The 26,475-nt window shown below is 37.1% G+C and overlaps 1 protein-coding gene across 1 annotated transcript in view; it reads left to right on the top strand.

The window, feature by feature from the left end:
• Positions 1 to 26,475, top strand: part of ARIH1 (ariadne RBR E3 ubiquitin protein ligase 1) — a 120,022-nt gene that overhangs the window by 73,753 nt on the left and 19,794 nt on the right. The window contains exons 4-9 of the mRNA XM_017548085.1: positions 1,721 to 1,813; positions 2,275 to 2,330; positions 17,346 to 17,412; positions 19,286 to 19,392; positions 22,761 to 22,803; positions 23,269 to 23,340. Coding sequence (XP_017403574.1) covers positions 1,721 to 1,813; positions 2,275 to 2,330; positions 17,346 to 17,412; positions 19,286 to 19,392; positions 22,761 to 22,803; positions 23,269 to 23,340 — 438 coding nt within the window. The remainder of the gene's footprint in view (positions 1 to 1,720; positions 1,814 to 2,274; positions 2,331 to 17,345; positions 17,413 to 19,285; positions 19,393 to 22,760; positions 22,804 to 23,268; positions 23,341 to 26,475) is intronic.

Here is a 26,475-nt window from a genome sequence, read left to right as displayed (position 1 = left end):
TGGGTCAATGGATATACATGTTCTGGACTTTTCATATAAAAGAATCAAACAATATGTGCTCTTTTGTGACTGGCTTATTTTCACTCTTTTGTAAGAAATTTCACTATGCAAGTGGTAAGAACCTGGAAAACAATGTTTGTCGATATTGTAGCATGTATAATTTGATAAACACAAACATGTTTATATAGTTAATGCAGTAGTGGGGGGAAAAAAAAGGCAGTGTAAAGGTTCATTAATAGTAGACTATAAATAAAATTGTGGTACCTTTCTATAAAGGGACAAACCCACACATGTACCAGTGTGGTACTACATGAGAAATCTATTAGATTTTTTGTTGTTGTTTTTTTAGGATGGAGTTCCCACTCTGTTACTCAGGCTGGAGTGCAGTGATGTGTTCTTGGCTAACTGCAACCTCCACCTCCCGGGTGGATTTGTTGCCTTTTATGGCTGAATAATATTTGATTTATGGAAATTATATGGAAGAAGTGTTTTTTTCATCAGTTGATGGACATCTGGATTGTTTTCATTTTTTGGCTGTTATGAGTAATGCTATAATGAATACTTGGGCCAAGTACTTTGGAGCCCAAGGCAGGCGGATTACCTGAGGTTGGGAGTTCAAGACCAGCCTGACCAACATGGTGAAACCCTGTCTTTAAAAAAAAAAAAAAAAAAAAGAACACTTTTGTACAAGTTTTTGTATGGATATATGTTTTAATTTCTTTAGAGTATATACCTAGGATAAGAATTGCTGGCTCCTGTAGTTACTCTATGTTTAATATTTTGAGGAACTACCTGATTGTTTCCAAAGTTACTATACCATTTTACATTTCCATTGATAGTGTATGAAGGCTCCAATTTTTCTACATCTTCACCAACACTTGTTATTAATATTATGTCTTTTTTTTTTTTCCACCAAAATAGAGCCTCACTTTACCCAGTCTGGAGTGCAATGGTGTGATAACAGCTCACTGCAGCCTTGACCTCTTAGGTTCATGTGATCTTCCTACCTCAGCCCCACTGAGTAGCTGGGATTACAGGCATGTGCCACCACACCTGCCTGATTTCTTAATTTTTTTGTGGAGACAGAATCTCACTATGTTGCCAGGCTGGTCTTGAACTCCTAGTCTCAAGCGGTTCTCCCCCCTTAGCCTCCCAAAGTGCTGGGATTACAGACGTGAGCCACTGTGCCCTGCTTTGTTTCTCTTTTTATTTATAGCTGTAACTGGTGAGTGTGAAATGTTATGTCATTGTGAGGTGTTGCTTTATTTTGTTTTGTTTGAGACACGGTCTCACCCTATTACCCAGGCTGGAGTGCTGTCTCAGCTCACTACAATCTCTGCCTTCCAGACTCAAATATGCATCATCATGGCTGACTAATTTTTGTATTTTTTGTAGAGACAGAGTTTTGCCATGTTGCCCAGCCTTCATGGTGGTTTTGGTTTGCATTTCCACGATGCCGAATGATACTGAGCATTCTTCCATATGCGCATTGGTCTATCTTCTTACATTTAATACAAACATTGTTGCCCACCTTTCCTAAAACGTGTGTTCAGAGTATTGATGTCTATATTTCACCACAAAAAGTTCATTTTAGGAGCCCATCTATTGTAAAATTGGCCACTGTAAGAAACGTAACCTTATCAAGCCCCATTGAGTCATTGTTTATAGTGATTTTTCTGAGAATGTCTTTGTTAAATTCACGTTTTATTTTTCTTAACAGTATTTCACTGGCCTTGAATGTGGACATAAGTTTTGTATGCAATGCTGGAGTGAATATTTAACTACCAAAATAATGGAAGAAGGCATGGGTCAGGTAAAGATACCAAGTTGTTTTTCAGTTTTTGTTGAATTTCCTAGTGTTTAGACCCTTGCACAAATAAAAACAGGTAAAGCTTTGTGGAATATGAATTGCATGGGGAACATTTTTCTAGATTCAGACAACTAAAGATAATAGGCAAGGTGGCGTTCCAGTTAAGGAGTCAATCCAGGTAACGTTTTCTCAGCCGGCATCAGTATTGGTATTTGTTAAGTTAAACTCGTTGCACGCTTTTGCCTTTAAAGTTTTGTGTTTAAAAACCAATTATTAGGTTAGCAATTCTAGTTACTTTATGGTGATAAAGTAACTCTCACACATATTTCCTTTAAGTAGAAAGGGAAGGATTGAGATCCTGTAAACGTTAAGGTATTCTGAGAACCTAGCAAAGTGCCTGGCGATGGTAAGCATTCATTAAATATTTGTTGAATGAAGACAGTTTAAATTTCAATCTTTTTCAGACTATTTCGTGTCCTGCTCATGGTTGTGATATCTTAGTGGATGACAACACAGTTATGTAAGTATTTTCGATAGATTCTGCATGTGAATATTGGTTAGTTGGTTAAACCAAATTAATTTTTACTTAGCACCTCAAAGGAAGTGAAATTTCTCAAAGTCTGAAGAAACTCTTTACATTCCCTCATAGTAGTCCAAAAGCCTATTTGTAACTTGATTAAATGCCTGATCACTATTCTTAGAAATGCGTGGTAACTAGATTTTGATAAACCTTGGAACTGGAGATTAGAATCTATGCATGTGTTAGTTGAGGTGCTCTTTGAAGCAGATCCCAAGATAGAAAAAAAGTGAAACTGACTCATTGTGGAATAGCATCTGTGCAAGGTAAACAGCAGGAACAGATAAATATCAATGTAGGCCTGGCATCTGTTAAAGAAAAGAAGGAAGATTCAATAGGAAGAGACTTTGTAAGATACAGCTGTGAGAGTCTTTTGCAGCCCTGTGGGGGAACTTGAGTGCGTAGAGTGCCCAAAGAGGAATACCTCAATAAGTATAAAGAGCCAAGCCAAGTACCCTTGGTATTCTTAGTCGTTGGCTGTACTACCCAGGGAATCATGGTCTTGGCTGGAATACTGCTACTGATTTCAGACACCCTCCAGCTGGAGGCTTTCAGCTAACAACTCTTCTTGTGAAAGGTTCTTTCTTTTTTTTCTTTGAACTTTTAGGTTCAGGTGTACATGTGCAGGCTTGTTACATGGGTAAATTCCTTGTCCATGATGTTTGGTGTACAAATGATTCCATCACCTAGGTAGTGAGCACAGTACCTGATAGGTAGTTTTTCACTCTTGCCCTCCCACCCTACGCACTCTAATAGCCCCCACTGTCTTTTATTCCCAGCTTTATGTTCATGTGTACTCACTGTTTAGCCTCCACTTATAGATAAGAACGTGTGGTACTGAGCTTCCTATTTCTGTGTTAATTCATTTAGGATGATGACCTCCGGCTGCATTTGTATTGCACAAAGGACATGATTGTGCTCTTTTTTTTATGACTGTATAGTATTCCATGGTGTACATGTACCACATTTTCTTTATCCAGTCCACTGTTGATGGGCAACTAGATTGATTTCATGTGTTTACTATTGTGAATAATGCCACAGTGAACACACTAGTCCATGTGTATGTGTCTTTTTTAGTAGAACGATTCATTTTCCCTGCAATCTCACCAACATATGTTATTTTTTTGCTTAAGTTTTTTTTTTACTTTTTAGTAATAGCCATTATGACTGGTGTGAGATGGTACGGTATATCATTATGGTGTTGATTTGCATTTCTCCAGTGATTAGTGGTGTTGAGTATTTTTTTTACCCATTGGCTGCATGTTTGTGTTCTTGAGAAATATCTTGGCATATACTTTGCCTTTTTCCTTCTGTTTTTTTTTTTTTTTTTTTTTTTTTTTTTTTTAAGTGAAAGCAAGTTTATTAGAGAATTAAAGAAACAAAGAAATGGCTACTTCATAGACAAAGCAGCCTGCCCATTTTTTAATGGAGTTAATTGGTTTTTGCTTGTTTGATTAAATTCTTTATAGATCCTGGATATGAAACCCTTGTTGGATGCATAATTTGTGAATATTTTCTCCCATTCTGTAGGTTGTCTGTTTACTGTTAATAGTTTCTTTAGCAGTATAGAAGCTCATTAGTTTAATTAAGTCCCACCTATAATTTGCCTTTGTTGTGGTTGTTTTTGGGGACTTAGTCATAAATTCTTTGCCAAGGCTGATGTCCAGAATTGTATTTCCTAGATTTTTTTCTAAGATTATAGATTTGAGAATCTTACTTTTAAGTCTTAATTCCTTTGGTTAATTTTTATATATGGTGAAAGATAAAGGGGTCTAGTTTCATTCTTCTGCATGTGGCTAGCTAGTTATCCCAACAGTCATTTATTGAATAGACAGTCCTTTAGCCATTGCTTGTTATTGTTGACTTTGTTGAAAATCAGATGGTTGCAGTTTTGTGGCTTTAGCTTTGGGTTCTGTATCCTTTTCCATTGGTGTGTGATTGTTTTCATATCAGGTACCATGCTGTTTTGTTTACCATACCTTGTAGTACAGTTTGAAGTTGAATAATGTGGTACTTCTGGCTTTGTTCTTTTTGTTTAGGATGGCTTTGGGTATTTGGGCTCTTTTTTGGTTCCATATGAATTTTAGAATTGTTTTTTTCTGCTTTCGTGAAAAATGACATTGGTGGTTTGATAAGGAATAATTATGAATCTGCATATTGCTTTGGGCATTGTGGCCATTTTAATGATATTGATTCATCCAGTTCATAAGCATGGAATGTTTTTCTGTTTGTTTTTGTTGTCTGTGATTTCTTTCAGCAGTGTTTGGTAGTTCTCCTTGTAGAGATCTTTTATCTCCTTGGTTAGATGTATTCCTAAGTATTTTTTTATGTGAGTGTGGCTATTATCAACAGGATTGCATTTTTAATTTGGCTGTCTCCTTGAATGTTATTCGTATATATTAAATGTTACTGAATTTTGTACATTGATTTTGTATCCTGAAACTTTATTGATGTTGTTTTGTCAGTTCTGGGAGCCTTCTGGTAGAGTCTTTAAGGTTATTTCTACATATAAAATAATCATCAGTGAAGACTGATAATTTGACTTATTTTCCTATTTGGATACGTTTTTATCTTTGTCTTGCCTGATCGCTCCGGCCAAAACTTCAGTACTATAGGTCTGGTGAGTAAGTGTGGGTCATTCCTTTCTTAAGTGGAATGCTTCCAGACTTTGCCTGTTAAGTATGATGTTGGCTTTGGGTTTGTCATAGATGGTTCTTATTATTTTGAGATATATTCCAACCTATGTCAAAGCCTAGTTTGTTGATGTTTTTATCGTGAAGAGATGTGGGATTTTATTGAAAGCTTTTTCTGTGTCCTTTGAGATTATCATATAGTTTTTGTTTTTAATTCTATTTATGTGGTGAATTACATTTATTGGTTTGCATGTGTTGAATCAGCCCTGTATCCCAAAAATAAAGCCCAGTTGATTGTGTTGAATCAACTTTTTGATATGCTGCTAGATTCGGTTTGCTAGTATTTTGTTGAAGATTTTTGTTTTATGTTCATCAGGAATGTTGGCCTGTAGTTTTCTCTTTTTTTGTTGTGTCTTTGACAGATTTTATCAGAGTGATGCTTGTTTTGTAGAAAATGTGTTGGGGAGGATTCTCTTCTCCTTAATTTTTTGGTAAGTTTCATTAGGATTGGACCAACTCTACTTGTATATCTGATAGAATTTGGCTATAACGCCACATGGTCCAGGACTCTTTTTGGTTGATAGGTTTTTAAATTGCTGATTCAGTTTTGGAGCTTGATATTGGTCCACTGAGAATTTTGATTTCTTCCTGATAACAGTCTTGAGAGGTTGTGTGTTTCCAGGAATTTATCCATTTCCTCTAGATATTCCAGTTTATATGCATGGAAGTGTTCTAACAGTCTCTGAGGATCTTTTGTATTTCCATGGGATCCACTGTAATGTCACCTTTCTTGTTTCTGATTGCACTTATTTGTGTCTTCTCTTTCTTTTTTCTTTGTTAATCTAGCTAGCAGTCCATCAGTCTTGTTTATTGAAAAGTTCTCTTTTGAAGAGGGAAAGAGACTTGGAGAAAGAAGCAGAGTTATTAGTTCCTGAGCCCAAGATAAAAATCCCAATTTGCTTAATTCCTGGGTTAGTGCTGTTTTCATAACCTCAGGTTACCTAATTGACATCACTCCAGGAGGATAAACAGATTGAGGGCCTGAATGATCCACAAGCAATTTGTGTAATCAGTCATGGATAGTTGTCTATACAGAAAGGCATGCCTGTATTTAAGCACTGGAATTTGAGGTAATAGAATTAAAAGCCATGGGCTTTAATGAGTACATTTCTTAATCTAATAATGCCATAAATTTACTTGACCAGCACAGTTTATAAGACTCAGTGATTTCAAACCTCCTTAATCTCCATCTCCTTTGATTTATTTGGAACATATTTACTGTTATCAGTTCTGTGTTAATACTGGTTATCTTTTTTAGTAAATCTTATTTCCATTATTGTTTTAGGCTAGCACAAATAAGCCATGTATCATCTTGAAGTACCACCATTCTTCAATTTGTCTTTATCTTGTCCTCTGATGCTTTCTTGTTTCTTCTATTCTTTCATCACTATGCCAGTTCCATTAATACAGTTTCCTCAGTATATTTCATTAATAAAGGTCGCTATATCCTTTTATCCATTTGACATTTACTGGGAACCTACTTATTAGCACATATGTACAGGAGAACAAAACATTAAGATATAGTGCCTTCCCCCAGGTGATTCACAATAATAAATAACTACAATGCAACAATTTATGTTTTGTATATAAAGGTATGTATAAAATACTGAGAAAGAAGCAGATTGTTCTACTTGAAGAGTTTAGGGAGACTTTGGGAAAAATAGTAAAAACTGAGATTGAGGGAGTGGAGGGTAATATTGGTTAAAGAAAGAATGTCAGTGTTTTAGAAATAGGTCATGTACTTCTCTGTTAAGTATTCTGTGCTGGCTAGAGTAGAGTAGGAGGTTATGACAGATGAGGATGAAAATTTTGACAGTTTATAATGAATGTTGTCATAGAATGTTTTAATATGATGAGATTTGCATTTTAAAAATAGTACTTTGGTAGTATAGTGGTGGATGGTTTAGACAGGGGTGTCTAATCATTTGGCTTCCCTGGGCCACGTTGGAAGAAGAAGAATTGTCTTGGGCTACACATAAAATACACTAGCACTAATGATAGTTGGTGAGCTTAAAAAAAAAATCGCGAAAAGAGTTTCATTATGCTTTAAGAAGGTTTACAGAATTGTGTTGTGCCGCATTTAAAGCCATCCTGGGCCTCAGGCTGGACAAGCTTGGTTTAGAGTAAAGAGGCATTTGGGCTATGAGTCTTGGTTTTTACAGTCGTTGTCTGTTTGTTTTTTTTTTTTTTTTTTTTTAAAAAGACAAAATTTCACTCTTGTTGCCCAGGCTGGAGTGCAATGGTGCAATCTCAGCTCACTGCAACCTCCCCCTCCCAGGCTCAAGCAATTTTCCTGTCTCAGCCTCACAAGTAGCTGGGATTACGGGTATGTGCTACCACATGCCTGTAATTTTGTATTTTTGGTAGAGATGGGGTTTCACCATGTTGGCCAGGCTGGTCTCAAACTCCTGACCTCAGGTGATCTACCCACCTCTGGCCTCCCAAAGTGCTGGGATTACAGGCGTGAGCCACCGCGCCCAGCCATTACAGTCTTCTATGGATGATAATGTTCCAGTCTTTAAAGATGATAGTGTGTCGGTTTTCTAATGGGGAGCAAGTAGAAACAGAATTTAGAGATGGATTGGTTTAAGGTATGAAAAATCTCCAATATGGATCTGCAATTTTTCTTTTTTTTTCTTTTGAATAATTAGCTTATGTACATGGATCTGCAATTTTTAATGTGATCCATTAGGTAGAAACTAGTAACCTTCAGTTTTAGAATTCAAAAAACAGCTAAAATAATGGCAGAGGAAGCCATTACTTATAGAAAGACAAAGGAAGACTGACATCTTAGACAAGGGGACATTAGGAGAGGAGGCGGAGTCACTGAAAGATATTTAGGTGATGGTTTATGAAAATAATACAGGAACCAGGGAATAGAGAATTTGAGCAAAAGAGGTTACTAATGGTATCACTTCCTGCAGACATGTGAAAGAGAACAGCATTGATGAGACCATTGGATTTCCCTATTATAACAGCAACTTTACTAGAATGGTGAAAGTGGAAATCAAATTGCTGTGAGTTCAGACATCAATAGAAAATGGAGAGTAGTGAGGAAAGTTCTTGATTATACCCCCCATGGATTCCATAATACTGATTTATGTCCTATTAGATACTTACAACATCTTTGTAAATCAGAGAAACTGATTGGGGTTTATCTGTGGATGTGTCACTGCCAGGTAGGTTTAACAACTTCTTCAGTTACTTAGGTGTTATAAGGACGCTGTCCTGACAGTGTGGTAAACATTTTTTAAGCTGTGTACAATGAAGCCATAACTTTCCTGACAGTACTCAGGAACTCTGTCGTAGGACTTCTTCCTATGGGTTCAGCCAGAGGAACTTGTTATTATATCCATCTTATATAATGGATTTCTGGGTAAGGTTTTATTTGGGGGAAGAGTAGATTGGAAATGAATGAAAACTTCCAACACATGAAACAAATGTGATTAATTTTTTTCAATATCACAGGGCTTTAAGAAATCAGTAGGAAGAAGATAATTCTATGAAAAAGCATTTCATAGTGAAAGAAATGTAAATGGCCATAAACATAAGCTATCATGCCTAGTTTAATAAGTGTAAGTCAGCATCACTCTAAAATTTGTTTTAGCATTTCAGATTGGTAAAGCAGGATTTGGTAATGTCTAATGTGAGTAAGAATATAGTATAATAGGAATATAAACTGTCAGAAGATTTTTGGAATGTAATTTGGCAAGTTATAAAAATTTATCTCTTCTTTGGCCTTACATCCAATAGTTTCAGCACTTTGGATATTCACAGTGCTAACACCTAACTCACTGTGTTTTGTTTTGTTTTTTTCCAAAGCTTGCTGTCGTTCGAGGTGATTTCAGTGCCCCTGTGTATAGCTCCTAGATCACCATCACCTAGGAACTTGTTAAGAATACACATTCTCAGGCCCCATCCCAGACTTAACTGAATCAGAAACTCTGGAGGTGGATCCCAACAATCTGAACAACAAGCTTTCCTGGTGTGGCTCTGATGTACTTAAGTTTGAGAATCACTGTCATTTCATTTCCCTAATCTACTTACTTCCTGTAAAATACCCTTCACCCCAGCGTCCCACTTCTGTGGCTCCTACCTTACACCCACACCAGATCTCCAGCTGGCTTTGCAAAATCATCTTTTTTTCTGCCTCTTCCTAAAATATTGCTTCTTGGGGTTCTATCCAACCCCCTATTTCTTCTTACTTTGTATACTTTCCTTAGGCAGTCTTTGGAAATCTCCAAATCAAATTTCTCTTTTGAGCTTGATACCTATGTATCCCTCTGCCGAATAGGCACCTCCACAGTCATCCTTGCACCAAATTCTGTCAAATCCACATCCTCATTATCCATAAATCCATCTATTTTTTTCTGTTCCTACTGCCATTAACCTCATCTAAGCCATCAACTCTTAGCTAGAAATCTACAACTGGCTCTTAAATGATTACCTTATACTGTATTTAGTTTTATCATCTTCTAGTTCTTTGCAGATGGCTTCCATTGTCCTGCATTGCTTGCCTGTACAGCTTTATTTTTTGCTTTATTTCTTCTCAGATTCTCTATTCCAGCAAGGTATAATTTGGTTTCTTGAAAATACTATGTGTTTTATTTGCATTTGGCTTGGTTTGAGTTTACTTTTTTTCTCTACTGCCTCCTGGCTTTCTCACCTACAATACTGTCTTCCAATTTTACTCTTGAATTGTCTTCATCTGGTCATTCTTCAGGCCTCAGTTTAGATTTTAACTTTGGTTTGGTCAGGCATCCCGTGACCTCCTTAGCCCCTCCATATTTTGTTTACCATTCACTTGTATAATTGCCCATATTCTTGCCTGTATTCTTTCTTTCTTTTTTTTTTTTTTTTTTTTTTTTTTTTTTTTTTTTTTTTTTTTTTTTTTTTTTTTTTTTTTGAGACGGAGTTTCACTCATGTTACCCAGGCTGGAGTGCAATGGCGTGATCTCGGCTCACCGCAACCTCCGCCTCCTGAGTTCAGGCAATTCTCCTGCGTCAGCCTCCTGAGTAGCTGGGATTACAGGCACGCACCACCATGCCCAGCTAATTTTTTGTATTTTTAGTAGAGACGGGGTTTCACCATGTTGACCAGGATGGTCTCGATCTCTTGACCTCGTGATCCACCCGCCTCGGCCTCCCAAAGTGCTGGGATTACAGGCCTGAGCCACCGCGCCCGGCCCCATATTTATTTTTATTCTTACTAAATATAATCGTAAAACCAGGTAGTTCAGTGGACCCAGGGAGAAATAAATCCTCTAAGTCTGTGCTGCTCTAAGGAGAATGTTTCTAGCATCCAAATCAGACACTTACACCTTACATTCAGTCTTATCACTATCACAAATTGGATTGTGAAGCTACCTAGACTGGAGCAATTAAGTGAAGTCCTATGGTTTGTACCCTCCTGAGACAAGAGACAAACTAAACCTCAGTGTGTGTGTTATTCTCATTACGGTAGAGCATCTCATCTTTTACAGTGTAAAAAAATTCTTATTTAATTAGAATTGGCTCATTTTACTTCTTTATTAGGTCATCAAATACATTCAATTAAGTGTGTCAAGTACATTAACCTTAAAAGTATATTTGTCTTACCACCACCCACATCAAGGTATAGAACTTTCCCAATACCCAGAATGTTGATCCTTGTGCCTGGCCCTTTCCAACCAGTATCCGTCTCCCCTCTGCTACCTACCCTGACGTCTGTCACCATGAGGTAGTTTTACCAGTTCTTGAACATCATTTAAATGGAATCATATAGCATGCCTTCTTTTGTGTACATATGTCTGCTTCAGTTAACATAATGTCTTTTGAGATTTCTGTAAGTTACTTCAGTGTCTTGATAATATACCTTTAGGAGTTTTTTGGTTGGTTTGTTTGCTTTTGGCTACTTGAAAAAATTAGAGACTATCCCTGTATGTTTTTTGTTGGGCATACACTAATTTTCTTGGGGCAGATACTTAGGAGTAGAATTTCTAGCTTTACTAGATACTGTCAAGTGGTTTTCTAAAGTCATTGTACCTATATTCCTTCTAGCCTTGGGTGAGAGCTCTAGTCTTTGCCCATACATCTGTCACCCATCTTTTAAAATTTTGACCATTCTAGTGAATTGTGATTTTAATTTGCAGTTTTCTGGTAGTGTTATAGAACATTTTTCCATAAATTTATTAGACATTTGGATATCCCTTTTTATGAAGTGCCTATTCGAGTCATTTACCCATTCTTAAAAATTGGTTATTTTCTTTCTGTCATTTACTTTGTAAAAATTCTTTATTCTGATGAGTCTCTTGATAGCTGTATTTATTACAACTATTTTCCCCAAATCTGTAGCTTGCCTTTTTTTTTCTCTAAAACAAATATGATTTTTTTAATGGATAAAAGTTTCCCTTTTTGGTGTCTGATTTGTTTCTTTCCATATATGATTGCTGCTATTTAAGAGATCTTTGCTAACCTTAAGTTCTATTTATTTTTAAGGCACTGAGAATTTATGGAGACTGCTTTGATAACATGTAACTTAAGAGTTGTATGTCTCATGGTGGAATAAATTGAATGCCCACTATCATTTCTCCACAGGGAAACAGAAAAATAGGGACTTGAGTATTCTAAGTAGGAAATTTAGCACAAGAGCTATAGTATACTGTCTGTTTTAGAATATATGTTTCAGGGATCAGAGCTGAAGTACATACTAAAATAACTTTTTTTTTTTTTTTTTTTTTTTTTTTTTTGAAAAGTTAATTTACCTTTTCAATCTTTCCTCAGCGTAAATGCAACAAATTCTTGCATAACAAAGTATCAGTTCCCTGCAGCCTCTATTGCCAAGAGTTCATTTTCTTGCTTTTCTTGATTTGCTGATTTATGGTTCCTGAACTAAAATAACTTTCTAGTGTCACTGAAATGTAAAATGAGACAGTTGTCAAATTGTGGTAGTAAGGTTAAGTATGTAGACAGAATAAATTATTGATGAGTATTAGTAATTTAAACTTTTTCAAATGTTACTAAACTGTAAATATAAACTTAAATGTTGAAGGGAGGCAGGGAAGAATGAGAGAGGGTGTATGAAGCAGATTCTTTTTGTTTGTTTTCTCCAGATGTATACTTACCCAGAAGCAGATTCTTTAGGGCCTGATACGCCTTTGTTATGGTCTTTGCCTTTGATTCTAAGATAAAGCCATGAGAGAGGGTTTTGAGCAGAGGAATGACATGGTCAGAGAGGGTTGCTTTGACTGCCAGTGTTTAAAAAAATAATCTTATAAGTGGGAACAGGGAGACAGATTGAGAAATTATTATAGCAGCCCAAGTGAGAAGTGATAGTGGTTTGGATTAGGCTGGTAGCAGAGAAGATAGTGAAAAATGTTTGGAGTTTGGATATATTTTCAAGGTAGAACCAGGGATTAGATACAGGGTGTGAGGGAAAGATGAGTCCGGAGTAACTGCAAGGTCATCATGACTTGTGATTATGATTAACTAATTCAGATGACAATAAATGTTATATTTTTATAATCAGAAATTTGAGCGAAGGCAGGATGTGGTGGCACATGTCTGTAATCCCAGCACTTTGGGAAGCCAAGGCAGGTGGATCACCTGAGGCCAGGAGTTCAAGACCAGCCTGGCCAACATGGTGAAACCCTGTCTCTACTACCAAAAAAAAAAAATTAGCTGGGTGTGGTGGCATGCACCTGTAATCCCAGCTACTTGGGAGGCTGAGATAGGAGAATCACTTGAACCTGGGAGGTAGAGGTTGCAGTGAACTGGGATCACTGCTTTCCAGCCTGGGTGACAGAGCAAGACTCCATCTCAAACAAAAATGAATTTGAGCACAGTTTTTTTTAAATGTGTTAATCGCTTGATTATAATTCTGCAACCCAAATGCCCAACAGTAGAGGAAGATGGAGTATGATACAGCCATTAAAAATGGTTTGTGAGCTGGGCACAGTGGCACACACCTGTAATCTTAACACTTTGGAAGTCCAAGATGAGAGAATCACTTGAGCTCAGATATTCGAGGTTATAGTGAGCTATGATCATGCCACTGTTCTCTAGCCTAAGTAATAAGAGTTAAACCCTATCTCAAAGAGAAAGAGAGAAAGAGGTTGTGAATTATTTTAAGGGCTCTGGAAAATGCCTATGATGATATTAACAAAAAAGTCTAAGATGCAGAATTCTTTTTCTTAAAGAAGAAAAGCTTGTGAATTATTTTAAGAGCTCTGGAAAATGTATATGATAATGTTAACTAAAAAATCTAAGATGCAGAATTATGTGTAGTCAGTCTTTATTTAAAATTATCATGTATTACAAAAGGAAAAAAAGTCCAGATTTCATAACAGTTTTATGGGTTTATTTGTGGTGATTTTGATGTCCTCCTCTATGCTTGTCTATAATTTGTATTAGTATGTTGGGAAGAAAATCTTTTTAAAGGAAAATATTATATTCATTAGTCCTAAGTCAAAGTATAATATTGTTGATTTACTCAATGCTACAAAAGGCATGGTTTAGCAATTGGCATTAATTAAAAAACAAAACTAAACAAAAACTTGTATTTCAAGTCATCTAGTTTCTTTCTTTTTTTTTTTTTTTTTTTAAATGAAGATTGATTGATTGATTGATTGATTTTGAGACGGAGTTTCACTCATGTTACCCAGGCTGGAGTGCAATGGCGCGATCTCGGCTCACCGCAACCTCCGCCTCCTGGGTTCAGGCAATTCTCCTGCCTCAGCCTCCTAAGTAGCTGGGATTACAGGCACGCGCCAGCATGCCCAGCTAATTTTTTGTATTTTTAGTAGAGACGGGGTTTCACCATGTTGACCAGGATGGTCTCGATCTCTTGATCTCGTGATCCACCCGCCTCGGCCTCCCAATGTGCTGGGATTACAGGCTTGAGCCACCGCGCTCGGCCAAGTCATCTAGTTTCAAATCACATTTCTTCAGTTACTTCATTTGTTAAAACAGGGTATTCTCCCCATTTAATGCATCTGTCAGTATGCTCAGCATGTGTAGTAGGCATTCAGTAGAAGTCATTTTGTTTAACTAGAGAGCTGTCTTCCATTAAGAGATGTGACCTAATAACTATTTTCTATTTTTTTTTGAGACTGAGTCTCGCTCTATCACCCAGGCTAGAATGTAGTGGCATGATACTGGCTCACTGCAACCTCTTCCTCCTGGATTCAAGCAATTCTCCTGTCTCAGCCTCCCAAGTAGCTGGGATTACAGGCATATGTCACCATGCCCAGCTAATTTTTGTATTTTTAGTAGAGACAGGGTTTTGCCACATTGACCAAGGCTGGTCTTGAACTCGTGACCTCAGGTGATCCACTCGCCTCGGCCTCCCAAAGTGCCGGGATTACAGGCATGAGCCACTGTGCCAGCCGATAACTATTTTCAATTTGTGATGACAGCAAATCTTTGTCAAGAGAATTGTCTTATTAATGACCAGAGTGACACTTGATTCTTCAGAATGCCTGTTCATGAAGATGGATGCTCACTTTGTTTTACCTCATTATCATCAGATAAACTAAAGAAGCAGTCTTGTCCTAATAACTGTTGGCTGATATTTGCTCATGTCAGTCCTGGTGGTCCATGCCAGGTTTAGATAGCTTTTTAGGCTAAGGTCCGCTGTCAGAAATCATTAGGGTTTGTCATATCAGAAAAGCATTATGAGTAATACATGTATAAATAAGAGATGTTTGTTTGGCAATCAAGGCATCTGACTTTTGGCCGATACTTTTCTTATTATTTATTGACATAAAATCTGTAACATAAAACTCATAATTAGAGTCATCCTTAGTATACTGAGGATTGGTTCCAAGATTCACACCCTCTACTCTAATATACCAAAATCTCACGTCAGCTTAGCAGAGCCCATGTATACAAAAATTCGACCATCCATATATGCAGGTTTCACATCCCATAAATAACTGTATTTTTGATCCACATTTGGTTGAAAAATATCCATGTATAAGTGGACCTGTGCATTTCAAATCTGTGTTGTTTAAGTAGCAACTGGTTTTTGTTGTTGTTGTTTTGAGACAGAGTCTGCCTGTCGCCCAGACTGGAGTGTACTAGTGGCGCAATCTTGGCTAACTACAAGTACTCTGCCTCCCAGGTTCAAGCGATTTTCCTTCCTCAGCCTCCCGAGTAGCCGGGAGGTTTCCTTCCTCAGCAACCCGAGTTGCAGGTGCCCACCACTACGGTTGGCTAATTTTTGTGTATTTTTAGTAGAGACTAGATTTCACCATGTTGGCCAGGCTGGTTTTGAACTCCTGACCTCAAATGATTCACCCACCTCGGCCTCCCAAAGTGCTAGGATTACATATGTGAGCCACCATGCCTGGCCCGCAACTATATTTTAAATATATAATCCAGTGGCTTTTAGTACATACATAATATTGTACAAACATCACCTAATTGCAGACTATTTTAATCACCTTATATCCATTAATCAGTCATTCACCATTCTCTTCTCCCCCTAGACCCTGGCAACCACTCATCTGCTGTCCTATTCTGGACATTTCATATAAATGAAATAATATTATATGTTGCCTTTTGTGGTTGGCTTCTTTAATGTTTTCAGGATTCATCCATGTTGTGTTATGAATCATCACTTCTTTCCATTGCTGAATAATGGTTCCATTATGTGGACATTTCCATTTTTTTTGGAATTGTGTTATGAACATATGAAAAATTTGTACATTTGTGTACAAATTTTTCATCAAACACCTGTTTTTAATTCTCTTATAAATATATACATATATATACATCTCAAAGAAGAATTGCTGGGTCATGTGGTAATGCTATGTTTAACTGAGGAACTATCGAATAACATGAATTATTTTTAGACCACAGGTCTACTTCTGTGAAATATGGAGATTTACTCATTTAAAAAATAATCATTGAACACTTTCTACAGGCAGACAGTGTGCTAGACACCCGGGGATCCTTTCATGGGGTTAGGAGGAGAAAGATAACTATTAAACAAGTGATTATAGAGATAACTGTCTAATTAAAATTATGATAATTTCTATAAAGGAGATGTTTAAGGTACCATGAGAACTGAGAGGGGATCTATATCTAAACGAGTGTGGAATCTCAGGAAAGGCTCTCTTGAGTGAGTTACCACTATATTGTAACTGAGTGAAGTAATATAGTAATAGCATTTAATATTTATTGAGTGCTTACTGTCTGCCAGGCACTGTTCTAGTCTTACTAGTCTTATTTCTGAGATGTGTTTTACAGATTAGTAACCTGAGGAATGGAGAGTTCAAAGAATTTACCTTCAATTTATAGCTAGTGAGTTGTGAGGCCGGCATTCAAACCTAGACTGTCCCACTTCAGAGCTCCATTATAATATTCTTGTCTTTCCAAGGGAGGCAGCTTTATGCAAAGCCTCTGAGGAAGGGTAGTGCTTACTGTTTTGAAGGAAATACAAGAATACGAATGTAATAGGAGCACGCTGAAAGTGGCACACAAAAAGGTAGGATCTTGTGGAAGGAGAGAGGCCTTTGAAGCTCAAGTGTGAAATGAGTCCAGATTGTCTGGTTCATTTCAAAGATGTTAATGGGGTTGGTCTACATGCATGTTCTTCCTGTCTTTCTCAGTGGGAATTCTTCTTTTTCTTGTAATACACTGAGAGGAGTGTTTACTATAGAACTAATGAAACTTAAGCTTCAGGTTCCTCACTTACGTGGACTCCTGTGAGTTCTGGAAATTCTTGTGAATTATAGAGTGTTCAGAAGAGGCCAGGATGCAATTAGTAAGCATTTCTGGTTAATTTCCAAGAGCTCTCAGAATAAGGCTTCTGAAATTATATCAGCTTTATGTATCACAAAACCTGGATCCATTTCGTAACATTTCTGTCAGCAATATCTGTCTCATTTCACATACTGATTTGGGTGGGGTGCCTGAAGGAAGGTGGCTGAGAATTGCTGTCTTAAGACACGATATCAGAGTCAAAAGACCCTGAAATGGGCCTGAACTTGGCATTAGTTGGTAAGTCATTAGGCTATACTAAAAACTGGGTAAAAGTAGAATATTTAAAATGCAAGAAACATGGAAAAAATGTCTATGAAAATTATACAAACTTTGAAATTATTGTTTTGATCAGTACAGTTACACCTGTTGACAGCCTATATGGATTTCAGTATTTTCAGCTTAGGGCATAAACATGTTGTAGCCGTAGCATAAACAGCTTTTGGAACTACGTTTTATAAATGTGTGGAAAATACTCTTGGCTGGAAACTTTCTCATCTATTTTTATTCTTGGTTTCAGGCGCCTGATCACAGATTCAAAAGTTAAATTAAAGTATCAGCATTTAATAACAAATAGCTTTGTAGAGGTAAGTGATTTGTTTTCCTTCTTGTAAGAAGGATTTCTGTTTATTAATAGAAATACTATTTTAAAAAATTATGGTCTATTAACAGTAAACAAATCTTTATTGCATTTATGAAGGATACCAAAATACCTTTATTCTCAAAAGAGTGTGACAGGCCGGGTGCGGTGGCTCACGCCTGTAATCCCAGCACTATGGGAGGCCAAGGCGGGCGGATCACCTGAGGTCAGGAGTTCAAGACCAGCCTGGCCAACATGGCGAAACCCCATCTCTACTGAAAATGGAAAAATTAGCCGGGCGCAGTGGCATGAGCCTGTAATCCCAGCTACTTGGGAGGCTGAGGCAGGAGAATTGCTTGAACCCAGGAGGTGGAGGTTGCAGTGAGCTGAGATGGCACCACTGCACTCCAGCCTGGGTGACAGTGAGACTCTCTCTTAATAAAAACATAAAAGAGTATGACAAACTAGTAAGTAGATCTCTCCATAGACTTGAGCTTGGATAATAAAATTATTTTTACTGTATTCTTCCTTTATTTTTCTTTATCCCTAGCAGAGAATTGTAGTAGATTACTAATCATGTCATTTTTAATCATTATTTGAGATTCTAACCCTGCTATTTCTCTACTCATTTTAGGTTTCATTACCAGTAAATCTTGTTAATAAAGAATGCTGTATTTTATTGGACCATGCCTTTGCCCATTTGTTTTATGATTCCTTTTGTGCTACAGTGGCAGAGTTTCATAGTTGCTACAGAGACTGTTCTGGCCTCCAAAACCAAAATTCTTTACCCTTTTGGCTCTTCACAGAGGAGTTTGCCAGCCCCTGTATGACAACATCAGTGTAACTTGGTGTTTTAGTTTTAGAAAGTAATTATTTCCGTTAGAGATTAAACCTGGAAATAGCCCATTTTAGAAATAGTATGTTATTTGAAATGGTCAATGGACTTCTGAATTCCGGTGCAGAGTGTTTTGTTTAAAAATGCTATAAAAGTTATATTTCCTTTTCAGGAACTAAAGTGCACTCTTTGCCTGTGGCTTAGGAACTGGCTTTTTTTTTTTTTTTTTTTTTTTTTTTTTTTTTTTTTTTTTTTTTTTTTTTTTTTTTTTTTTTTTTTTCCTTACAAGAGCTCTTTATGGGAGAAGTTGTATGTATATCCTTTAGCTTAGCTTGAACTATTCTGTCACATCCAAACACCTTCCTTGATAAAGAGTATATCTGGTTTTCTTGTGTCTTTTGAAAATTGTCTTGAAATAGAACCATAAGTAAATTAGTGCTGTTTAATGATCACATATTTAAAGTTATTCAGTGGGATTTTGAAGATAGAACAAGAGATAGTTCATAAATTTTACAAAACCAGGTCTTCAAGGGTCGATCATCTTTTAAAAAAAAAAAAAAAGTACATCTCAAAATGTTACTGTGGAAGACCACAGCAAGTTTTCATAAGCTTGTATCATCCTCCCCCATTTGCCCCTTGTACCAGAGAAGCAATATAAATAATTGCCTGATGTACTAGGAAATCTTGCGTTGTGACCTAATTTAATTTGCTGCCTTTTTTTGAGGCAGGGCTCATTCTGTCACCCAGGCTGGAGTGCAGTGGATGATCACAGCTCTCTAGCCTCCACCTCTTGGGTTCAAGTGATCCTCTTGCCTCAGCCTCCTGTGTAGTTGGGACTATAGGCACATACCATAATGCCTGGCTAAATTCTTTTTTTTTTTTTTTTTTTTAGTAGAGGCAAGGTCTTGCTATGTTGCCCAGGCTGGTCTTAAGCGGTTGAACTCAAACAGTCCTCCCGCCTTGGCCTCCCAAAGTTTTGGGATTATAGGTGTGAGCCACTGTGCCTGGCCACCTGTCATTTTTTATTTTCTAACTTGTATTTCAGTGCAATCGACTGTTAAAGTGGTGTCCTGCCCCAGATTGCCACCATGTTGTTAAAGTCCAATATCCTGATGCTAAACCTGTTCGCTGCAAATGTGGGCGCCAATTTTGGTAAGCAAGTGATTTCCTAAATTAAAATCATGCACAAAGCATTTCTATTTCTTCTGTTTATTCTTGGTATTAAAATAGCAGAAAAAAGTGTTTACCTTAGGCAGGGAGATGTTTAATACCAGTTTGAAAATAGTGTGAATCTTTTTGAGAATTGGATGAAAAGGCCACATCTTAAATAATTTTTTCTCTTTCCTTGATATTCTAACTTTTGGGTGTATATAGATATATGTCTATGTGTCTGTATATTTTTTGTTTTTGAGACAGAGTCTCGCACTGTCACCAGGTTGGAGTTCAGTGGCACGATCTCTGCTCACTGCAACCTCTACCTCCCAGGTTCAAGCGATTCTCCTGGCTCAGCCTCCTGAGTAGCTGGGACTGATTTTTCTATTTTTAGTAGAGACAGGGTTTCGCCGTGTTGGCCAGGATGGTCTCGATCTCTTGACCTTGTGGTCTGCCCGCCTCAGTCTCCCAAAGTCCTGCAGTTACAGGCATGAGCCATCATGCCCAGCCTGGATATATTTTTTTATGGAGAAAATACACAGCTCTAATCATATCTTCCTTTATGCTCCACTGTAACTTAATGGGAGCTAACTTGTAGATCTGGGATTGTAACTTTTTCTTTACTCTGCCAAATTTTAACCTTACTTAGGCAAAGGAAATGTGCAGGTAAATTCAGCTGATGGTCTCCTTTTGAACTAAGAGTTTTCATATGGCTCCCCTTGCCCAGCTTTCTTGGTAACTTGGGCTTTTGGAGTTCTATAGTATACTCTTTAGTCTTTTGAATTCTAGATTTGAACTACCAGGAAGTTTCCAGTGCCACATATTAGGGGGTGTCTTAATCAGTTCAGGCTTCTTTACAGGTGTTCTCATTTTTTCCAAAATGAATAGGCTGAAATTTTTTCACATTTTTAACTTCTTATTTCCTTTTGATTAACAGTTTATCTCTAGGTCATTCATCTCTTCTTGCATTTTACTATAAACATACAAGAGAAGCTAAGCTACACCTTCAACACTTTGCTTAGTAATTTCCTCAACCAGATATTCAGTTTCATTTCTCTACCTTCCACAAAACACAATTCAGCCAACCTCTTTGCCACTTTATATCAAGGATGGCCTTTCCTCCAGTTTCTAATAGCATGTGCCTCATTTTCATCTGAGATCTCATCATAATGGCCTTTGCTGTCCATATTTCTAACAACATTCTGTTCGTGGCCATTTATTTAGGTTTTCTCTGTGATTGAGGCATTTTCCACACTTTGTCTTTCTGAATCTTCACCAGAATTACCCTAACCTGTTGAGTTAATTCCCAGTGATCTAGACTTTTTCTAGCTTACACTTCCAAACTCTTATAGCCTCTACTCATTACCTAGTTTCAAATCAGCTTCCACATTTTTTATTTTGTTACAACAGCACCCTCACTTCTTGGTACCATTTTCTGTCTTAATGTTCAGGCTGTTATAACAAAATACCATAAACTGGGTGGCTCCTAAACAACAGAAATTTATTTCTTAGACTTCTTAAAGGTGAGAAGTCCAAGATCAAGGTGCCAACAGATTTATTGTCTAGTGATGGCCTGCTTTCTGGTTCATAGATGGTGCCTACTTGCTGGGTCCTCATATTGTAGAAAGGACAAGGCAGCTCTTTTTTTTTTTTTTTTTTTTTTTTTTTTTTTTTTTTTTTTTTTTTAAGGATGCCAATTCCATTCACCTCCTAAAGTCGCCATGTCCTAATACTGTCACATTGATTATTAGGTTTTAACATATGCATTTTAGGGGGACACAAACATATCCTGCTAGAAGTTAAGATGATTTTCTACTCCTTTGAGTCTTGAGGAGTAAGAAGCCATCACCCAGGCTGGAGTGCAGTGGCATGACCTCAGCTCACTGTAACCTTTTCCTCCTAGGTTCAAGCAATTCTTATGCCTCCCGAGTAGCTGGGATTACAGGCGTGTGCCACCATGCTTGGCTGGTTTTTTTTTTTTTTTTTTTTTTTTTTTTTTTTTTTTTTTTTTTTTTTTTTTTTTTTTTTTAATTTAATTTATTTATTTATTTATTTTGAGTAGAAACAGGGTTTTACCGTGTTGGCCAGACTGGTCTTGGACTCCTGGCCTCAAGTGATCCACCTGCCTTGGCCCTGCCTAAGTGCTAAGATTACAGGCATGAAGCACCGTGCTCGGCCAGATTTTTTTGGGGTTGGGGGTTTGGGGGAGATACTTTGTTGGTATTTCATACAATTCTTTTTTTCCTCCAAACACCTATAGAATTGCAGTTAACACATCATTAATAATTTATTAACTGTTTCCAAAAAGAGCAGGTAAGCTCACACAGATTAAATGTGTAAGATACATACTGTTTTGATAAAGATTAAATATGCATTGTTGTTTCAGAGTTTACCCTGTAGAGAAAAGGTGGATAATACCTACTTCCAGTGTATTTTTAGTGTGACATATTTCAAATATAAAAGTATAGAGAATACAACAATGAATACCTATGTAGCTACAATCCAGCTAAATCAAAATTAGTATTTTGGTTTTTTTTCTTTTCATTAAGAGATAAAACATGACACATATATTTGTAGCTCCTTGGTTCCCTGCTCTATCACATTTCCCATCTTTCTTTTCAGAAATAATCATTATCCTAACCTGATTTAAATCAATAATAGTTTGTTCCTCTCTTTAGCAAAGGATTTTTTGCCATTTCTAAATTATTTAATTAGCTAATCTGCCATTTTATTATTTTTTTCTTAAGCATTTGTGTTTGTTCACTAATTATACTTCTTTTACAAATGTACATGCCATGAACCTAGAAGAACAAAAGTGAATTACTGATTAGTATATGTTTAGTAAGTATTTATTCTTTTTGTTTTATACCTTGCCCGGTACTATTTCCCTCTACAGGGCTGAGGTTCATTTGTTTAAGTAATGCAAAGATGTGACCTATTTGCTTCCCATATGTTGTTTACTGTGTATTAGTGCTGTTATATAAGTAACCTACAAAGTCAGCCTTTTATTCTTCATTTAGGAAGTTAAGTAAAAGATTAAAAATGCACTGGTGAAGCATGGGTTGAAACTTCTCAATGTGATCTGAGGCACCTTAGCAACAACTATTAAGAAATTGTCACCAAAGCATGTATTCATGCTTACATTCATTCTTCATTTCACACATATTGAGTACCCACTATGTGCTAGTTCTAATACTGAATTCTGGGTAATTAACTGTAAAGCAGACATGGATTTTCTCCTTGTATTTGCCAGTCACTAGAAACTAGTCACAGTACTGTGGAATTATAAGGCATGAAATGATTGGCTTATTTACTTACTTAACAGTAGGTAGGTTTTAATTCTATTAACTCTTTGTGTCACTTAACAGCTTTAACTGTGGAGAAAATTGGCATGATCCTGTTAAATGTAAGGTGAGTTTGTCTGACATTTCCATTTTAAAAACAATTTAATGGCACACTTCCTAAGACTTAGTGACTGAAAATCACAGCTGATGATTTTGTTATCTATCTGTTGGTAGATTTTATTTTACCCTTTTAATTTCAGATGATTATTGCATATATTCAGAGGCAATTCCTTAGGATAAGTCAAGTCAGCTCCTGATTTTTATTAGGATAACCGTGGCTAAGGTACCTCTTTGTCAGGCTTTGTAAGGGCCTCTCTTCTACCTGTAGGTTCCCCACTCAGCTTCTACCAAAGAAAATCTTGCTTTGGTTGATTTTCTATCTACTGGACATTACAGCTATGGGATTTCCCTGGCCTTAGAGGAAGTGGGCCTAGTGATAATCTTATTCATTGGCTTTTACGTTTAAGCTTGATTATAGTTAAGTGCTAAAGTAAGTTGCTATTTTTTAAAGTTTTTTGTTGTATCCTAACAGTGGTTAAAGAAATGGATTAAAAAGTGTGATGATGACAGTGAAACCTCCAATTGGATTGCAGCCAACACAAAGGTTGGTGTTTTCCTTCAGTAACTCTTGGTAATGAAAATGATAAGGATTGGTGCTTTGGCATTAGCAAAAGCACTAGGTTGACCTACTTCTAGGCTTCGTTTCATCTTTTTCTCCATTGACTCTTTTTTTTTTTTTTGAGAATGCTTGACTGTTATTTTTCTTTTCCTGTTTAAGAGTATTGAGTGCTGTACTACAGTATGCATAGTTCTCTGCCTTAGCTTACTTCTACTGGAAAAACGAGTGGTGTACTAGATAGGAAAAAGCTGATAATTTTTCAAGTGTGGGATTTGTGCTTGGTTGCCTTTTAGTGTACAGATGTATTGGAGTTTACCTAGCTTGGTTCTATTAGGCTAATTTACCTTTTTGTTTCTAATTATTTGCTTTGAAGTATATTGCTCTTGATACTAGTTTCAAAATTAAGTCTCTTTATGACCACAAACCACTTTCTTAACCCCATACGAATGCCTTACAAGTGTTTTAATCTTGAGTACCCTTTTCCTCGATCACTAATATAATAAGTAAGCATTTGAATGCCAACCGTGTACCCAGCTAGTCTTTTAATACAAAGTTGCATAAATATCCATCCTTGGGTAATGAATGGTAGGATGGTTCATAGGTTATTCATTTTAGTATTATTTTTCACAATGTGAAGAGGATGCTTTAAAGAATGCTGAATTGTTTGACCCATAGTATATAAAGTTATCTTTGACTGTTCCCTCCCTCACTCATCACAGGACAATGAGAGTAAGAAGTGTGTAAATGATGAAGGCTGACACAGTTGTCTGTGTGTGTTGAAGCATACATCTTGCATACTTACAGATAAAACATGAATATAGATTTCTATCTCCCAGAAAGTAGTGAAACAGTAAATTTTTTGTGCCTTCCAAAACTATCATGATAAGCACAACTCATGTGAATCAAAGAATACCTTTCTATAAATGTACTCTAATGTCAGCAAGTAGTTACTACTTCTGTTACTTTTAAAAAAATTCCTAGCCAAACATTCTTTTTTGAAAATTGAAGATTTTCCCCACAAGAAATGTTCATCAAAGTCCCAGAATCCTTTAATATGCTCTGAAAAACTGGTATTCAGAATAAGGCAATTATATTTTCACTACATGGTTTAATTAAATGGTAGCCTTTTTTCTATATCTAGTTAGAAATTCCTACTCTTAAGCCCCAAAGATGTTTAAAATAGAGAGTCCAGGCTTGAATATGTTTGGCTTGGTTTAGATTGTAGATTACTAAGGAAGAATGGCAATTTGTAAAGCAAATTTAGCTACTCAGTACTTTTGAGAGAAAACTAAAGCGAAAGATTTTAGAAGCTTTTATGATTATTAGCTCTCTATGAACAGATTTGCATATTGTCAGTGATATCCTAATATTTTGAAGGTTTAATACTATTTGGTTAATTATAACCAATAAATGTAGAATGAAACATATTTTATGCGTGAAATTTACTTGTTTGGAAAAATGTTAAATTTCTTATGTGGGTGATTTCAAAAATTTGATTTGAAATACATAATTAAAAAATTGTGGCCAGGCACTGTGGCTCACCCCTGTAATCCTAGCACTTTGGGAGGCCAAGTCGGGCAGATCACAAGGTCAGGAGTTCAAGGCGAGCCTGGCCAGTATAGTGAAATCCCATCTCTACTAAAAAATACAAAAATTAGCTAGGTATGGTGGTGCACACCTGTAATCCTAGCCACTCAAGAGGCTGAGGCAGGAGAATTCGCTTGAACCCTGGAGGCGGAAGTTGCAGTAAGCCGAGATTGTGCCACTGCACTCCAGCCTGGGTCACAGAGAGAGACTCTGTCTCAAAAAAAAAAAAAAAAAAAAAATTGCTATATTGGCCTATTTTAAATGGTTATCATTGATGAGCAGCATGGTCAGTTTCAAAAGGAAGGCCAAATTGTGCAAATATTAATATAGTGGGTGGTGTTCCCTCCTTGTGGGAGTTATAAACCTCAATCTCAAATGCAGAAACAAAAAAATCATAGGCCTACAGGGCAGTAACTTCGGCTTACTAGCAACCAAGAATATGATATGAGGCTAGGCATGGTGGCTCACACCTGTAATCCTACACTTTGGGAGGCCGAGGTGGGCAGATTGCTTGAGCCTGAGAGTTTGAGACCAACCTGGGCAACATGGTAAAACCCCATCTCAACAAGAAATACAGAAATTAGCCAAGTGTGGTGGCGTGTGCCTGTAGTCCCACTGCATGGGAGTCTGAGGCAGGAGGGTGACTTGAGCCCTTGACGTCAAAGCCACAGTGAGCTGTGATTGTGCTGCCGCACTCCAGCCTGGGCGGCAGTGAGACCCTGTCTCAAAAAGAAAAAGAAAATGATTTGGACTTGGGGGAAAAAAATCTAACATGACCCCTGTAGCATACTTGTTAAGGAGTCACAGTGAAAACAGTTTAAAACATGGGTATTAGGTAGGAGAAAGTTGGAAAATCCAGTAGCCACAACATGAATTTACCAGTCAAGGTCTGATTTCCTAGTTACCTGACATTGAAGTCAGATTGCTTGGGTTTGGATCCTGACTCTATGTGACTTTGGACTAATTTCTTTATAATTTCTTTCTCCCATTTATTCATCTGATAATTGGAAATAGGAATAGCACCACTGTAGGAATTACGAGTTGATGCATATATAACACTGAGAACAGTGCATGGGATATGGGAAGTACTCAGTTATTTCTAGATGACACTAGAGAGTATAGTATATTTATATGAATAGAATGTTTTTATCTTCTATAATAATATTATTATATATATGATTAAACGTACTTAAAATGTTTTTGTCTCTCAACCCTACTTAAAAAGAAATCCTAGGAAGGCTGAGGTGAGAAGATCACTTGACTCCAGAAGTTCAGTGCTTTAGTGAGCCTCTGAATAGCCACTGCACTCCAGCCTGGGCAATGTAGTGAGACTGTCTCTAAGTTTAAAAAAACAAGTTCTTGGCCGGGCGCGGTGGCTCAAGCCTGTAATCCCAGCACTTTGGGAGGCCGAGGCGGGCGGATCACGAGGTCAAGAGATCGAGACCATCCTGGTCAACATGGTGAAACCCCGTCTCTACTAAAAATACAAAAAATTAGCTGGGCATGGTGGTGCGTGCCTGTAATCCCAGCTAC

Source organism: Cebus imitator, unplaced genomic scaffold (assembly GCF_001604975.1).
Source record: "Cebus imitator isolate Cc_AM_T3 unplaced genomic scaffold, Cebus_imitator-1.0 Scaffold203, whole genome shotgun sequence".
Classification (NCBI taxonomy): domain Eukaryota; kingdom Metazoa; phylum Chordata; class Mammalia; order Primates; family Cebidae; genus Cebus; species Cebus imitator.
Note: the sequence above shows the minus strand (reverse complement) of the source record. Positions and strands in the feature narration are given on the sequence as shown.